The 14868-nt window shown below is 35.1% G+C and overlaps 2 protein-coding genes across 5 annotated transcripts; one reads left to right on the plus strand and one right to left on the minus strand.

Annotated features, from left to right (window-relative positions):
• On the plus strand, positions 1399–5222 carry LOC104719527 (zinc finger CCHC domain-containing protein 8-like). 4 transcript variants are annotated; one of them, XM_010437466.2, is made up of 9 exons: positions 1399–1485; positions 2076–2471; positions 2587–2671; positions 2809–2884; positions 3421–3501; positions 3581–3717; positions 3863–4121; positions 4210–4273; positions 4408–5222. In XM_010437466.2, the coding sequence occupies exons 2-9, from the start codon at positions 2144–2146 to the stop codon at positions 4983–4985; spliced, it is 1608 nt and encodes a 535-aa protein (XP_010435768.1). In that variant the 5' UTR covers positions 1399–1485; positions 2076–2143; the 3' UTR covers positions 4986–5222. The 4 variants fall into 4 exon arrangements, with proteins under 4 accessions (XP_010435768.1, XP_010435771.1, XP_010435770.1 ...); XM_010437469.2 differs by having other exon boundaries at positions 2590–2671; XM_010437468.2 differs by having other exon boundaries at positions 1411–1511.
• LOC104719528 (probable thionin-2.4) lies at positions 12159–13008 on the minus strand. The gene is made up of 3 exons (XM_010437470.2): positions 12731–13008; positions 12557–12634; positions 12159–12444 (listed from the first exon to the last, which is right to left on the minus strand). Exons 1-3 carry the CDS (start codon positions 12885–12887, stop codon positions 12347–12349), a joined length of 333 nt encoding a protein of 110 aa, XP_010435772.1. The 5' UTR covers positions 12888–13008; the 3' UTR covers positions 12159–12346.

Below are 14868 nucleotides of genomic sequence, written 5' to 3' on the forward strand. Positions count from 1 at the left end.
GGGGAAAAAAAAAAAAAAAAAAAAAAAAAAAAAAGACAAATATCAGAACACATGATATAACTCTCGTTAATGACGTGAACATACAATCAATAATCAAACTTTCTAAATTTCTAGTAAGACACAACGTTATAAAACCCTTACAGTAAGGAGACATTCACTCCTTGCTCATGCTTTGATTCATGAGTCAAACAAAGTAGTTGAAGAAGAACTTGTATTTGACTACTCAAGTAGTTCTCTACCAGTAAATGTCTCGGCTTTAAATGACTCATCCACCACCACTTTCTCTTCATCTTCTTGCAAAATCGTTGCTTGAACTCGATTATTGTTCCTGAATTTTTATTCATTGACGGATCCCTTCTTTTAGATCCTTCCTTTATTCCGGTGGAAGGAACCAAGCTGATTCGCCACATCAATTCTATCACCAAATTTTCCCATTTAATTGAATCGAAACAATGAAAGACCAATCCCAACACCAAAACTGATAGCCATATATAGAAGGAAGTGAAATCACAATTTCATCACTATCTTAATCAAACATACTCAAAATCCATTTCAAATCACCGTGAGAAGATTAATTACCTAACGTAAATCACCATTGTTGATGACAGTTCAAACTCAACGAGTCGAGAACGGAGGCGAATCAACGATGACACAACGAATCAACCGATCATAAACTTTATGATACGGCAACAACAATCTCTTCCCAGTGGGTTGATTTAGCGCAATTTTTTTTTCAAACTTAACCCAACATCTCTAAAATTCCAAAAATAGCACCATTTAATTTTTCAAAATTAAATACTAAATTCGAAATATTAAACCCTACCCTTTAATACTATACCCTAAATGTGAAATTGATAATCCAAACCTAAAAAAAAAATTCTAAAAATTAATTTTAAATATTTTAATGTATTAAATAGTGTTATTTTTGGAAATTTATGGAATGTGTATTATAGTTCTCCATTAAACTTGTTTTAGTGCTATTTTAGGGTATTTATGTATTTTATTTAAAATGGTTATTGTAATCTTTGATATATGATATTTAAAAATACACATAAGTTTCTTTTCAATACGAAAAGTTAAAATTATTGACCAATACACTTTTGGTAAGTCATTTTTCCAATAGTTTTTTTGTTAATACCAAAATTACTAAAAAAAATTACTTACCAAAAGAGATTAATTTTTCAAGTTTCAAAAAAAAAAGAGATTACTTACCAAAAGAATTACCTTGTCAACTTTACAATTTGTGAAAAAAAAAAGTCAACTTTACAAGCAAGTTGACGAATCAAACACGCACCGTTTGGGTAAGACGGTAAGTTGACTAGGCTCATAGTAAATTAGCTGCGCTGCGTAGCATTAGATTATTGACTTTAAACTCTTTAGTCTTATAGACGGATGAATAAAACAGTCTTCGTTTTTTGAATCTCCCAGATCTCATCTCATATCTCTCTGTGTCTCCTTTGCTTCTCCAATCTCTCTATTAACTAGGTTAAGCCCTCACTCTCTATCTCCATGTATATCTCTCTCCCAAGCTTTCTTCGTAGCTTACCGTAAATTTTAAGCCTTTTTGAATGATTTGTTTGTTCCCGACGAAGCTGCCTTCGCGTCGTTTCGTCTCCCTCCTCAAATTCTCTAAGTTTTCTCTAGTTTCTGCTACGTGAGTATATGCTTTATGTTTCGAATCGACTAGATTGAGCTATGGTCACTGTATTTTGTAAAATCTTGAACCCTAGTTTTCTGGGCAGGGCGAAACGAGCTTGGATTGACTTAATCGCTCTAGGAACTGGAAATATTTTTCTTTTGTTAGATTGATATATTGCTTTCTTGTTCTTCATTTCTTAAGCAATTTACGTTAATCCAAAGTTAATTATGTTGATTTCTTTTGCTTAAGGGAACTAAATCTTGCGTGGCTTGATTTGGATATGAATCTATGATTTGTTGATTCGTTGCTTAAGGAACTAAATCTTGTGTGCCTTGTGTTGGATATGATTTTTTTGGTCTTGAAATAGTGTTTTGTATGCTTATGTAATGTGTAATTTTGTTCTGGGATTTCTGATACTGTTGTTATCTTACTACAGGATATTTTTTTACATGGGTGATTTGTGAAATTGTTTTGAGGATATAAGCTTTACAATTTTGTTTAAAAATGGAAGCTGAAGATGGGCTTGACCTACCAGCTTCAAGCAGTTTTGGTTCTGAAGTACAGAAAAGTAGTATTGAATCTGGGAATAGGTCACCTGAGGCTAATCCTATAGTTGGCAATGATGAGAACGTGAAAAGAAATTTAGATATGGAGACGGATTTGGATCCAATGGAAGAGAATTTGAGAACTGTGGGGGGCCAAGAGTTTGGGGAAATATTAACAGAGCAGGTTGGTGACGGTGTTAATGTGAGTGTTGAATGTTTGGTGGTAGATGAGAACGTGGGTATCCAAAAGGAGACACTAATTCGAAGTGCTACTTTGGATGTTAGTTGTATCCTTTTCTTTGCCCTTCTATGTTGAAGGTTGCTTGCAGTTCTGTTAAGGCATGGCACCTGATCTGTTTTTGTAATTATTTGCTACTTCTGCTTTTCCATAATTCGTCATAGCAGCTAAATCGGGTGTTAAAAGACCCCGAACATCGTCTGACGAACAGCAGCCTAATGTCCATGTTACTTATAAACACTTGACGAGGTTAGATAAAAAACGAGTCACAACTCAACTGCATGTAATTTTAAGTTGCGTAAAGTGGTGTTTACACAAGCATTTCCGTTAATATGTGATTCCCGGATTTGCCATTGTATCATTTTTTAATGGACTGCATCTTTCAGAGCTAGCAAGCAGAAGCTGGAAAGTTTATTACAGCAATGGTCAGAATGGGAGGCTGAATATACGTCCTTGGCTCAGGTATCTCTGAATGGAAAAGGTCATTTACTCTCTAAAAAGTTCTCTGTAGCAGAATTAACAGTAAATGAATGTTATCATTCTTCAATGTTTGATTTAATTAAGATTTCGTTAAGGGAATCTTTGTTGGATATCGAGCTGAAGAAGTGTGCAAGAATATGATACTAAATACTCGTGGACCATATAAAGTATCTATTATATTATGCATGCTTTGGATCTCCAGTTTGCTATTCTTGCATTAAATAGGCCTTAAAATATGTATTATTGTTTATGATGTGGATCTTCAGTTTTCTATCCTTGCATTAGGTAAGCCTTAGCCATATTTGTACTATGGAACCAATTATTTTCTTATGTAAAACAGAACTAGCATTGACTAAGGCATCCTTATCATAGTCCCTAACATCGATCTTCTAGTTTATATGATAAGATTGTAGACTTCACATGGAGAAGTTGTTTGTTGACTAGGTTTTCGAATAAATTTTTTGACTTACCATGTATGAAACTTAAAGGTATAATCTTTTCACTGGTTAATTGCTCAGAATCAAGAACAACCATTAGAATCTGGTGAAGAGACATATTTCCCTGCCTTACGTGTTGGATTGCAGAAGACTTCATCTGTGGTGAGTGAAAATGTTGTCAACGCTATTAAAAGTTATTAACTATCTATATCAGTAATCTTCATAACATGCTAATATGCAGTCATTCTGGATCGATAACCAAACTGGTCCGAAGCCGTTGGAAGAGTTTGTTCTAGTGGAAAGTAGCACCACTCCTCTTTATGACCGTAAATTTGCAATTGGTTTAAATTCAGCAGATGGCTCAAGAAATTTGGAAGGGTAAATTGAATCTAAGATTTGTAACAACTTCCACCTGTTTCTTATTTATTACCTTTCAGTTGTTTTAGAACAACCTAACCGTCAATGTTTTAATGATCCTACAATGGGTGCATTCATGTAGCATTTAATGTTTCTATTGTTTCAGAGGATTGGAGATTATTGATGATGATCCTCCACGTTGCTTCAATTGTGGTGGCTACAGTCATTCCTTAAGAGAATGTCCAAAGCCTTTTGATCGGTTAGCGGTTAATAGTGCTCGGAAGCTTCAGAAATCCAAACGAAATCAGAGTAGTAGTGGGCCCCGTCTACCATCGAGATATTATCAAAAACCTCAAACTGGAAAGTATGATGGCTTGAAACCCGGCACACTTGATGCAGAGACACGTCAGCTTCTAAATCTTGGGGTAATTTTGAACCTTGTCTTTCTGTGTATAGGTCTTACCTATATTCTCGATTCAAGATTTCTTAGATCATTGCTTTCCTCTTTTGAAGGAACTAGACCCTCCTCCTTGGTTTAACAGAATGCGAGAGATTGGGTACCCTCCAGGATACTTAGGTAAGCTTTTCTGCTCTATTTTCTTATCATTCATGTACATGGAAAAGAATTGGATTTTGCTGTTATAGCACGGGAGCTAAACTGTATTAGATGTTCTCACACTTTCTATTGTATCTGCTTCATCCTGTCTCTAGCTCCAGGAGATGACCATTTGTCTGGAATCACTATATTTGGAGAAGAGGTGGAGACTCGGGAGGAAATAGAGAGTGAGGATGGGGAAATTTTGGAAAAAGCACCCCCTCCAGAGCCAGAAATGAAAAAGACAGTCGAGTTTCCAGGAATTAACGCTCCCTTGCCAGAAAACGCAGATGAGTGGCTTTGGGAAGCTGCACCTTCACAGAAGAACAACAGCAGAAGCGGCCGATGGCAGCAAAGAACAAGCAGAGGACATGATTACAGAGACGATGGTCCGCTTGGTGTTGAATCATCGAGTTATCCTGCAAGGTATGGCAGTAGATATAATTACGGGTATGGATCAAAAGATTATAGTTCGAGATCAAGAAGCCCGGGATTAGATAGATCTGTATCCGAAAGAAGTAAGAGGGATTATTCTTTTTATGACGCTGATTTCCGCGAGAGAGATAGAGACAGAGATAGAGACAGGAACAGGGATAGGAACAGAGACTGGGATAAGGACAAGGAAATGGACAGAGACAGGGATAGGGACAGGGATGATCGTGATTGGTCTTATAGGTTAAGCAGCAGAAGATGAAACTGTGAGATTGTTAGCTGTGTATCATGTATGTGTATGGTTAGGGTTTCCTTTTCTACATTCTCTAAGTTGAATTTGTTGTTGTATCATGTCCATGAAAGTGGAAGCTTTTTTTTTCTCTTAGTTATCAGACTTAGGCGTTTATACTTTTTGACGTTTATACTTTTTGACGTTTATACATTTTGATTTAGTCTGCGAGAAAGGTAGGGGTTATCTCCTCTAGCAAGTTTCTTTTGACGCATAAGGTTTTACTATTTTGGCTTTTGGGTATGTCTTCACCTCTTAAAGGGAAAACTATCTGTATTTCATATAGCATCACAACTCCATAGAATTCGAACCTCAAACGTTGAATTTGTTGAATTTCACATAGCACCACAACTCCACATAAATCGGAAGTTCTAGTCCAGTTTCCTCTTAATTTGGAAGTTCCTAACGTGAGAATACACAAACGTTGAATTTGTTGGTTTAAGACTTAAACTGATACTAAACCACTTAAAACTAACACTAAACCAAATTAAAAACTGACCACTTATAAGTTATAACCAACGCTAAACCAAATAAAAAATCTGAAGCATCTCCTTCTCCATCTCTCGATCACGAAACCAACAAATACGTTAAAGAATCTCAAAATCATGAAACCAACAATTGCAGAGTTAAGCTATAATGGCCTTTTGGGCAATCTTGGCGTGTAAGTCTTTCATCATCTTGTCTTGGGTTAAAGCAAGTTCTTGCATCATCTTCAGGAGTCTTTAATTTGTTCTTGTTGAGGGCTCCTTCAAGTTATAGGTTTCCGAGTGTCAAAGAAGTAGCTTTCGTTGACATCGACGTTCGTGACTTCTTGTGAATCCAAGTGTTGGTCCATCAAGGAGCAATATCCTTCTCTGTGGTATGGATTAGGTGAATGGGAAGCTTGTCCCATAGGTGCTCGGTCTCCAGAGGATCGAGTAACAGGTGGGCAACGAGAGTGGCTAAGTCGTGATGCATGGGCTGGTCGAGAGTGACCACTGCGAGAACCATGCATCGAGCAAAATGGTCTGGATGTGTCTCTTTCCGTGGCTTGGTAATGTGATTCCACAGTTACGAGCAGCCAAGATCAAAACGGATGAATTCAAAGAAAATTATTGCATTTAATGTATGAATTTATGATTTAATTTAGTATTAATAGTAAAGTTGTAACCTCGCTTGAGATTAGGCATGACCACGGTTACGGTTATCACAGTTACGGTTTATCAACCACCGGTTATGGTTAAAGATTTTGTTTAACCTTAACCATAACCGTTTAATAAACTGTTAAACGGTTACGGTTAAATACGGTTACGGTTATTTGATAATATGATACGGTTAATATTATTTGATGATATAATATAATTGATATTATTTATTTATAATTAATATGTTTTTAGTGTATTCATATTTCCATATATCATATAATTCATATTAAATAAATAATTATTAGTATATTTTATTACATTTTTAAAACGGTTACGGTTAACAAATTACGGTTCAATTATGCGGTTAACCAACTGTTATGGTTAATACAATTTAACCACTTATTTACGGTTAACTGTTACGGTTTTTAACCATTTTATACGGTTACGGTCTGGTTACGAACCGAAATACGGTTACGGTTTGATTTTGGTCATGCCTACTTGAGATAGCTGATCTTCAAGGCAAAAATCTTAATAAAGTACATTCTTCCACAAATAATTGTTCTGGAGGTCCGTTCTCTCTTTGACCACTAAAATCGCTGAGTGTGAGATCTGACGCCCACAATCTCAACATCATGTCCTTCCGGTATCAACGGCTGAATGGCAGATCGATTTCAAGAGTGTTGGTGAGGAGTGTCAAAATCTGTGATTCTTTGAGTTAATGGATCACAAGTTCTAGCGATTTCTTGATCATTCCTCCGAGGTGGTGGATCGTCAAGCTCTCTCGGGGCTTGGTTTTCGTCATGCATTCGAGCTAGGCTCGAGAATACCTGAAAAGAATTATAAAAATATTATAGTAAAACTAAAAAATAAAATGTCCTAGACGATATCCTAGTCCTAGACTCGTAGGTAACCTAAGTAGTCCCCCAAAACAGCACCAAAAGCTTGATATGTATGGTTTTCACTTCAATCTTTTACCTCAAAAGACCACATGACTACTGTAAGAGCAGTTAATCGATTGTAGTATTTAAGGATCTATCCCACAGAGACTAATAAGCTATGCGTCAAGTTTTATGAAGAAGGAATATGGCTAAGACAAAATAAAGGGTGTTTGTTGTGGGGTATATTACGAACATGATTAGAAAAGAAATAAGAAATAAAGCGATGTAAATATCAATAAACAAAGTGTTGGGCAGCAGATAATCCTTATGGTATCATGGATTGAATCATACTAAGAAACTGAACAGGGAATTTCTGATTATTAATGTTCAAGAACTCAAATTTGGATTAAGAAACTCGCCTATTCCCACAGAACTGAATCACTATGTCTAGACAACCTAAGTTAATCTATTTACGTGGGTAATAGGAGCTAAATATACCTAAACAATCCAACTTTGATATGTTGATGCCTCTATATTTTACACCTTTTTATGCATCTTTTTTGTCATGTTTTGCATTGTCTAGAGTCTAACAATAGCATTTTTAGGTCTTTAACCTTAGATTTTTTCATTTAGGTTGTTTAGGGTTTTGCAATTTTGCATTGTTGCATTTTGGATGAAAACAGGTGCTTTGGAGCTTAAAAAAAACAAGAATAAGGAGTCACTCGAGCATGTACCTGAAGGTGTGATCGTGCAGAAGAAAACCCTAAAGCCTTCACCCGAACAAGCGGATCTAAGCACAAGAGGAACCACCCAAAGCCCAACTCGAAGAGGTGCATTGACCCAAGCCTCGTTAGGACTTCGGATAATGGTTGTGCGGCTAGGTCAAAGGGTTTCCATATATAAGCACCTTCCTATATCGACAGCCACACATCACAACACAGAAAAACCGAAAGCTTCGAGAGAGATTGAGAGCCGATTTTACATTAAAAAACTTTGATAGGATTTCTTATTTCTGTATTTACAATTCCTCTACTTAGATTCTGTATTACATTTCACTTCTTTCGAATACATTATTTGCTTTTGTTTATCAATATATTTATTATGAAATTCCTGTTCGTTTCTCAGCTTATGTCGATTACAATGAGATCAGAGTACTGAACCAAAGTTTCTAGGGATGGGACATGCTTATAGGTATTCTTAATCGATTATGATTTTTTACATTGAGTGTTTATATGAAATTTCCCTTCTGCATTAGTGTTCTTAGTGCTAGTTTCAAACCGAGAGGTTCATTTTAGATTCTAGGCATTTCTGCACCGAGAAGTGTTCAATGAAATGCCTAAATAATCTAATGCGAGAGATTTACTCACTTAGCCTAAGATATTAGATGAGCAAGGTGTTTATTGACAATAGTGAATTGGATTTTAATGCATGTTGGGTCATGTTTCTCCAACGAGAGTTGGGTAAAGAAGTGATTAAGGTTGATTTTTTCTATAGAGGTTGAGGTTTTTGATGTTTGGGAATTGACTTCATGGGGGCATTTTTAACCCAACATAGAACGGTAAAACATACATCTTAGTGGCGACTGACTATGTCTTGAACTGGGTATAAGCCATCGCAAGTCCTACAAACAATCACAAGGTCGTAGTAAAGATGTTCAAAAACATCATTTTCCATAGATTTGGGATCCCTATAGTGGTGATCAGCGATGGGGGAACACACTTCATTAACAAGGTCACTGCTTACCATCCCCAGACCAGCGGGCAAGTTGAAGTAAGTAATAGACAGATCAAGGCAATCTTACCTAGTATCATGGTGATCACAAGGAAAGATTGGACATTTAAGCTTGATGATGCGCTATGGGCATATAGGACAGCTTACAAAACCCTCATAGGGCGAACACCATTACAGCTCCTCTTTGGAAAGAATTGCCACCTCCCGGTAGAAGTAAAGTATAAGGCTATCTGGTCTACTAAGCTTCTAAACTTGGATATCAAAACTGCTCAAGAAAAGAGAGCAATGGATCTCCACGAAATTGATGCAATGCGATTATAGGCATATGAAAATTCCAAGATATACAAGGAGAGAACCAAAGCTTTTCATGATAAGATGCACAAGGACCTTATGGTTGGCGATAAAGTGCTCTTGGTGAACTATATTCTTCAACTTTTTCCCTGAAAACTCAAATCAAGTTGGTCAGGTTCCTTCACAATCAAAGAAGTTCAACCGTATAGAGCAATAAGCTTGCTTGGGAAAGACGGTTCGATTTTACCGTAAATGGCCAGAGGGTTAAGAAATACATAGCTAATGAAAACACTAAAGAAGGGTCGTCCGTACCCCTCGCCGACCCTACCCCGGTTTGACCAACCCCTGAGTCAAGCTTTGTTATTTTAAACAAGCTCACTTGGGAGGAAGTCCCAGTGTTATCCTTGTGTATTTTAAATAGGATTTGAGTGTATTTTTTATGGGTTTTCTTTCATGTACCCGAGCCACCACTCAGATGCTGGGTCGAGCAATACACCCTGGAAAGCATGGAGGCTACTATAACCTCCTTCATCACCAACCAATGAGGTACAACTTTCATACAACCATTTTAAATATCATTGCATTGTAGTTTGTTTAATTTTGTGATTCTTAGATTCTTTTTCAGACTTTTATGTACACAAGGTACTGTGTAGTTTAAGTTTGGAGGAGAGTCTAAGAATGTATTTAACATTGTTTTTATTTTCTTATTTCAAATATTTGTATATTATTTTTATTCATTGAGTCAGGATCTATTTGCATGGATAATTTTGAAAAATTTGAAAAAAAAATATATATAAAAGAGTGTTTATGTAGTTGTATTTTCATTATAAGATTGAGTCTAGATTGCTTCATATAGGATTTTTTGCATATGCATTGAGGATTTGATGACTACAGCCTTGTAAACTCGCTGATTAGCTAGGATAATTTCAATGCCCTCATTATTATCTGTTTGATGCTTGTTGATTGAGTTTGAAAGGTAGAACTAAACCTTACCTTGATTACTTATACCTTCATTTTAAACTTAGTCCAAGCATGTTGTGATTTGATGTCATTCCTTATTTTATTTGAACCTAATCTTGACTAATAGTTCTCGAGTAGTGCATTGAAATTAAACTCATGAACACAACACACATACTTAGATTATCTTTTTCCTTTTTACCACCCTTAATCCAAGTAGATGATTACCATTACTGGAACAGTTCACCACACCATTAACCTTACCCTTCTTTCAAACCATTGCTATTATTTTAGTCATTAGGTCTTTTTCGGATTGATATTTTTAGAAAGTGTTAGGGTTGAGCCAAAAAAAATATGATCATAAGTAGTTCTAGTTTCGCATTATCCGGACTAGATAGGATTATGTGGACATTTGTTTTAGGGATTCAAGAGTTTTGGTTTAAAAAGAAAAAGAAAAAAAAATTGGGAAAGAAAAAGGGTAAAAGTCTTTAGGAGGGGAGTGCGATCAATGTTTTAAAAAAATCTAGTGGAGGACTTGGGAATAAAATAAAAAAGAGTTGGTTATAAAAAAGAGAAGAAGAGAAAAGAACCATAATTTGAAAAGAATACCAATCCACTAGAAAAGTTTAGAATACCAATCTAGTAAACCATTTTTTTAGGGGTGGTTTTCTTTCTTAAAAGAATACCAATCCACGTGAAAAGAATACCAATCCAGTAGAAAAGTTGGCTCCTCTAGATTAGTGTTCTTAGTGATAGTTTCAAACTGAGAGGTTTGGATTAGATTCTAGGCATTTCCACACCGAGAGGTGTTTGATGGAATGCATGAATCAACTAATGCCAGAGATTTACTCACTTACCATAAGGGATTAGATAAGTAAGTAGTTTATTGAAAATAGTGAATTGGATTTTAATGCCCTGCTTGGTCACGTTTCTCCAATGAGAGTTTGATAAAGAAGTGATTAGGGTTGATTATTTCTGCCTTGAGAGTGGAGTAGCAAGGTTTAGAAATTCATTGTCTATGGAATAGATTGCTTGAGGCCTCTAGAACATTCTGGGTTGGTTAGGAATCCTTATGAATCGATAAACCCATTCTTAAAAGCTTTCTTATTTTGATTGTTTAGACTTTTATCATTAACTTGACCACAAACCCGACCTGGAACTCGATCATAAGCATCGTGTGGTGCCTCGGGTTGTTCGTCATTCTATTCTTGTTTTCTTGTCAACTGATCACCTATTCGATCGAGTACTTGATTTCTTGCATCGTGTACCTCGGTTCTGTAGTTCTTTGTTTTATTATTTTTATTTATGTTCATTCTAGGTTGTTAGATAAAAACCACTTTATTGATTGGCTTGACTTGCATTGCTTTGAGTGCATCCTATCTGTTAACAACAACTATTTTGATTGATAACCCTGTATACTCTAACTGCATAGGAAATTGATATGTTCGGTGTAACAACTCTACTATCAAATGTTAACAAACGAAACTCCATAACTCAACGTTTTGTTGGTTTTGACGCTTTGCTCATCTAAATTACTTCAGACAATTTAAATCTTTCCTAAAATCAGTAGCTAGCGCATCAATTAAGCACTAAGCAGTGAAGATATATATAGATAGGGAACAATAAATGAACAGACCCAAATCTAATCAATCTAGTCAACAATCCACGAAACCCTTTCTGAAAACCCTTAAACCCAACAATCAATATCTTTATTGCAATAATTTTCAACTTTCTCTTTATCTCTTATTAACCGAAGTGCAAATGTAACACATGATAACTTGGCTTCTGTGTACGGAACCACATTATGTGACTTATGTAAAAAACATTCCTTCTAACGGGCTCCTTTGAGCCAATCAACATATTTTGTTGTCAAAAATAAAAAAACCCCCTAGTTAAACATTTTGTTTTTAGTTTTCTTCTAGAGTGATTTTTTTTTTCTAGATAGATTTTGTTATTAATATTAAAAAAATCTAAAAGAAGCCACTCAAAAGAAAATATATATAAATAAGCATTTCAATATTATAGTGTTAGTCATATATATGATTTATGTTTGTAATATATCTCATCATAGATATTTCAGTTATTGTAAGAATATTAATGCAATAATTTAGCTAAGTATTGGATAATATTTTGTAACTGCAAATTGTTGAACGAAGAAGACCAAATATTTAAAGACACATATTATTACTTGTTATTAAGATAGGAAATAGAAGACATATGAAATCTAGGGATCGACAACCTTCTTCATTTTTCTCACACACAACAATTATTGAAAACATGAAAAACAACACTGTGAAAAGTGACCACCCCCTTCACTTAGGGAGGTATGTGGTTTCTTAATGGATATGGTTGTCTAGTCAGTTTCAACTACATTCATCGATCCCTTGGTGCAGACTTTAGAACATCCCAAGGCACATTTTTCAAAATGTTCATTCATGATTTCACTTGCATCTAGTCATCAAAACAAAATTTGAAGGGATTAAATACATATTTTCTTTTCGATTATCAAAAAACAAAAAAAAAATTGATAGTAAAGGTAATGAGTTTGAAGAGTTTGCTTTACCGGAAGTCTCGAGAGTAGTTAAAGCAATGCAGACAGATGATACACACCCAATCTTGCAGTATTCATTGACATTATCACCTTAATACAAAAATCAAAAATAAATAAAAAGTGAAATCTTGATCATTCTTACAAAAACATAATGTATTTAATAAAGTACAATATTAATCAATTTACCTGCGTTTTCTAGAACGTCCTTAGTACATCCGTTAGGACATTTCCCATTAACGATATCGCAGCCACTCGAACCTTTCGCTAAACGGGAAGTATTATAGATTTGTGCCATGACCAGACTAACTAAAAGCACACCTAGAATTATATTTTTTCCTTCCATCTTTCGATTGAGTTTTTTTGATCGAAAAATGTACACCTAGAAGGAAAGTTCTAAGCTTCTATGATGAAATGGTGAGGAAACAAGGCTCTCTTAAATACAATTTGCAACCACAAACTTTGTTTGATACCTTTGTCACGCTGTACATACGTGGACCAACCCTATATTAAAGGCTCCTTCACCTCCGGCGAATCTGATTCAGACTAAGGATAGTTTAAATCTTCTTCCCTTTTTTTTTTTGTTAATTTTTTATAATTAAAAAAAAATTGTTAAAGTTATGAAATATATATTAGAATCATAAGTTAATATTCAATACTCCGTATTAGTTTTCAGGTTATAAATTATATGTTTTGTGCTAACCGTATAATTATTATATGTACATTCTTAAACTTTGGTTTATAACAATGAGAATTTATATCAGGAGTTTCCTATCCAAAATTCGTATCACTTCTTGTGTAAATATTTTAATTAAGAACTTATGATTTGGAGAGGGATAGATACGAGCGTAGTTGTTACAACGTGTTTTTTGTTTTTCATGCAATTTAACCACTCATGTGATTAAATATTAAATTTTTTAAACAGTCATGTGATTATGTAGATATATATACAGATGTGTCCCCCACTCCTACACCACCCCTACCATTCTCTCAATAAATATATATATATATATGTATATATATTTGCAGCAGATGTGTCCCCCACTACTATACGACCTCTACCGTTCTAACACTATTTGGATTTTTTTCTTATATTTTAATTTGCAACAGATGTGCCTCCCCTACTCCTGACCATTCTTGTATTATATTCAATATTACTTATTAGTTTTTCTGGTGGTATATTGTATGTACGTTCTAACCGTCACTACAAGGAATATGATTATTGATAGCAAAAAAGACTTTAGTGCAGTTTTCGTAATTGTTCTCTTAGATCAAGTTTTAAAAATGAATCTATATAATAGCGCTTTTTAAATGGTAAGCCTAAAAATATGTAAGCCAAAACTAAAAATCTGTCCTTCCGCTAAACACTTAGTCAAAATTTGATAAATGGGCAACTTATAGGTATTTTTTTTTTGGTTTTACACCAACTATTGGATTTAAAAGATAGTAAATGTGTATTTCTTTTTTTTTCCAAACTCTAAATGTTTTTTTACGATCCAAATTTTTGATTGTTCTTTTCTTTTGTTCTTTTTTTCTCACTTCTTTCACTCTCCCTAGCTCTCAGCCTCTCAACGTCGTTACCCCTTTCTTCTTCTTGTCTTCATCCTCATGAATTTGCCCATGTCTATCTCGATGAGCTCCAGTTTGATTCCTACGACTTTTTCATCGATAAAGATCAGTTTTTCGCCCATGAATCTGATTAGGGCTTGACATTTCTTGTTTGTGATCATATTGTAATCTTCTGAAGCGGAACACGGGGGTTGACAAGACCCGACCCATTTTTTTACAATAATAATATTAAAGTAGTGATCATATAGTCACTAACCACCTAACCACATTCAAACCACACAGCGGAAATAACCAAACATTAAACCAATGAATTAAGTAACCAAGAACTAACCAATAACCAAATACCAATATTAATTCCAAAACAACTAATTCAACAATCCAATCCAAACATAAACCAAAGAACCATCAATCCTAGACAACCTTTTAAGAACTCAACTCTAGCAACCTAACATGAGCCCGACAACAACCAATCAAGCCACTAGAACATCCTACTCTTCAATTCTTTGATTCCACGATCACACTTTGCCTTTACCTGCACCACAAACACAAATTGAGATGCATGAGTATTGTCATAAACACTCATTGAGGCAATCATCCCATCTATAGGGCTATACACAAAAGCAACTGAGATTTCTAATAAGAAACAAGCAACAAACACATACAAACAAACTAGGAAAAAAAGTAGCAGCTGCCTACTGAAAGGTTGGTGTCGACCGACACTGCCTCTTAGTGTCGATCAATACCACTCCTTGGTGTCG

Source organism: Camelina sativa, chromosome 10, assembly GCF_000633955.1.
Source record: "Camelina sativa cultivar DH55 chromosome 10, Cs, whole genome shotgun sequence".
In the NCBI taxonomy this organism is placed as follows: Eukaryota; Viridiplantae; Streptophyta; class Magnoliopsida; order Brassicales; family Brassicaceae; genus Camelina; species Camelina sativa.

Bases quoted from the DNA above. Each gene is read 5' to 3' on its own strand.
- LOC104719528 (XM_010437470.2), bottom strand. From the start codon at position 12,887: ATGGAAGGAAAAAATATAATTCTAGGTGTGCTTTTAGTTAGTCTGGTC. The intron at 12,635-12,730 runs GTAAATTGATTA...TTTTGTATTAAG, and splicing joins GGACGTTCTAGAAAACGCAG to GTGATAATGTCAATGAATAC. The intron at 12,445-12,556 runs GTAAAGCAAACT...TTTGATGACTAG, and splicing joins AACTACTCTCGAGACTTCCG to ATGCAAGTGAAATCATGAAT.
- LOC104719527 (XM_010437466.2), top strand. From the start codon at position 2,144: ATGGAAGCTGAAGATGGGCTTGACCTACCAGCTTCAAGCAGTTTTGGT. The intron at 3,502-3,580 runs GTGAGTGAAAAT...GCTAATATGCAG, and splicing joins TGCAGAAGACTTCATCTGTG to TCATTCTGGATCGATAACCA. The intron at 4,274-4,407 runs GTAAGCTTTTCT...TCCTGTCTCTAG, and splicing joins GTACCCTCCAGGATACTTAG to CTCCAGGAGATGACCATTTG.